A 2,631-nucleotide genomic window follows, 5' to 3' on the forward strand; every position below is an offset into this window, starting at 1 on the left:
TATTTTAAAGCACCTTTAGATATGCATATGGCCACAAAAGGCCACAATACGATACTGAATTTGATCCTCAGCAAACCAAAGTTCAGCCGTAAATGTTGTTTATTGACTCGTGGAAGGTTGATGCTTGGCCCTGACTGAACTTGAGGTAGTTTTTAAAAAGACTGTTTTTGTCAGTTTGCAAAGTTAGGGGAGTGTGAGCCGTTAATTCAGTGATTCAAGAGGACTGTTTTGATGATGTCCATATATTAAGACGACATTAAGACTATTTCAAATGCATTGAAGGGACATTTGTCCCTAATGTGGTGTTGCATGTCTTTTTAGACATCACGATATGATTAGTGATTTAAACACTTTACATAGATAAATGCCAATTATTGGCCAGTGACTCGCTGCCTGTTTTCACCTGTTACATTTAAACCTAAAGAGACAACTGACAGATATCCGGAGGATTCACATAAATGTGGCACTCTGACATCTTTCTGACACGCCACACCAGCCGTGATCCCTCTGAGGTTTTTGAATGTAAATCGCATCACGCTGCGCTCACATTTGTGCTGGCTGCAGCCTGGAGCCACACTGATAAAAAATGACGTGAGTGGTTGACGATGCTAAATGGCAGCACTTGAAATAGCCTACCTGCCAGCCTGCTCACCCACTTGCTGATGCGATCACGACCCCATCAGCAGCGTTTCAGCACCGCGGCGCCCTGGACAGCTCCTCCGCCTTCTGTTCCTCCAGGACCTTAAAATCTGCGGAGAAAAGTGGAACTCGTAAGAAAAATAAACACATTTCATTTTGTTTGTTGACTGCGATTTATTTATTTTTTCCCCACTTCGAGGAGCTCGAACTTTCAAGTATCTCGGGATGGATATTAATCGACCAGCAAATGTCTCCTTTTTTGATTTCGTCGGAGGAGTCCAACTTCTCCAGGGGGAGGACACCAGGACAGCCATGCCTGTCATCCTCATCGGGATCTGCGTGTCCGGGGCGGTTGGGAATTTGCTAATTTTGCTGATTTTCATCCGTGACTTTAGAAACGGAAAGGGCTCCGAGGTGAAGGCGCTCCTCGCCTCTCTGGCCTCCACGGACCTGGCGATCCTGCTGCTGTGCGCCCCAGTGCGCGCCCTCACCTACTACAAGCAGACCTGGACCCTGGGGAGTTTTGTCTGCAGCACCACGGACTGGTTCCAGCACTCGTGTGTGATTGCAAAAACTTTAATCCTTGCAGTGACCACCAGAGCCAAACACACGCTGGTGCCCAGCACCGCCACGGGGTCCCTCTACAGCCCGACGTGGATCCACGGAGCCCTGGCGTTCATTTGGATTGTGTCGATGATGTTTCCGATCCCTCAGATGCTTTTCGCTTCTCTGGTGCCGCATGGCCGCGACGCTATTTGCGTCTCTGAAATGCCGAAGTGCGCGTCTGACTTCATGAGTTTGTTCTACAAGATTTATCCGACTGCAGCCTTCGTGGTGCCGGTCATCTTCACTCTTGCCTACTACACAAAGGTGCTGCACACCGCGGTGAACCACGCACCCAACCCACAGCACCAGAGCAAAGTTACCCTGGTTTTACTGTGTCTAAGCGGCGCCCTCGGGCTCATGCTGCTGCCAGAGTGGGGGACGTTCACCTGGATCAGGCTTGGGTACAACAAACCTCCCGTGGGTTTGATCATCTTTGCGCAAGTCCTCCTTTACGCATGCAGCTCCCTCTCTCCGGTGATCTTGATGACCATGTACGACGACGTGCGCCAAGGTCTGATCGCCATCTGGTTCATCGCCACCTGCAGAGGCACAAAGCGCATCCGCAGCACCAAGTGTCCAACAACGGAGGGGAACGGAGCGGAAGTCGGATCCAACGCCGTCGGCAACGCGGTCTCGAAGGAGAATGAGAAGACCTTCCCAGATGTGGAGCACTTTTGGACAGGGCGCAGGAATACGCACGTCGAGGAGGAGCAGGATCCGGTTCCGTGGGAGAGAGAGGAGAAGATGTTGTGAATCAGATAGTTGTTTTTTTTTGTATTTGTTTTGTTTTTTAGCAGAAGAGTTCAACTTGTTCTCAGCTGGTTTCTAGTGTGTTGACCCACCGTGCAGACCCTCGTTCAACGGCTGTTTGCTGTCGTGAGCTTGATTAGATGTAACATAAACTTGTACACTATAATGTTTTCTGATGTAACACATGTTTCTATCTATTTTGAATATCTGTTTTTTGCCTGCAGTATTGCTGCACTGTCAACCTTTATTAGAGGAGGTTTGTACCTATACAAACATGAAGCCAATGTAAATATCCAGGACACTCACGCATCAAGGAGTGAGTTGTGATTGTGTACGTGTGGTGCATAACGTGGCTATTAAAACATTCACAAATATGAACTCTGCTCTGGGTTGTTTTTTTCTCCAAAGGCTATAAAATAATTGAGTCTTCCTTAATCACGGATCAAATACAGTTCGACCATCAAATCTCTCCATTTAATTCAGAAGAGATGACATGCAGAGATCATTTCTCCATATTAAAATCACGACTAATCCAGCTGCATGTTTTAGGTCAATGATGATATTTTCAGTGAAAGCAACAGTTTGGCCGTTTTAGTAAGTAGTGGTGTCAAAGCTGGTCAATGTTTATGTCTTTAT

General features: G+C 47.4%; 1 protein-coding gene across 1 annotated transcript; it reads left to right on the plus strand.

Annotated features, from left to right (window-relative positions):
• The first annotated feature begins 787 nt into the window (after positions 1-787).
• On the plus strand, positions 788-2,373 carry LOC137877819 (G-protein coupled receptor 151). Its single transcript, XM_068717965.1, has one exon. The coding sequence runs from the start codon at positions 865-867 to the stop codon at positions 1,996-1,998; it is 1,134 nt and encodes a 377-aa protein (XP_068574066.1). The 5' UTR covers positions 788-864; the 3' UTR covers positions 1,999-2,373.
• Positions 2,374-2,631: the final 258 nt, after the last annotated feature.

The sequence above is a fragment of the Cebidichthys violaceus genome, unplaced genomic scaffold (genome assembly GCF_023349555.1).
Source record: "Cebidichthys violaceus isolate CVI_PGR_0920_01 unplaced genomic scaffold, fCebVio1.0.p SCAF_22, whole genome shotgun sequence".
Classification (NCBI taxonomy): Eukaryota; Metazoa; Chordata; class Actinopteri; order Perciformes; family Stichaeidae; genus Cebidichthys; species Cebidichthys violaceus.

Bases quoted from the DNA above. Each gene is read 5' to 3' on its own strand.
- LOC137877819 (XM_068717965.1), top strand. From the start codon at position 865: ATGGATATTAATCGACCAGCAAATGTCTCCTTTTTTGATTTCGTCGGA.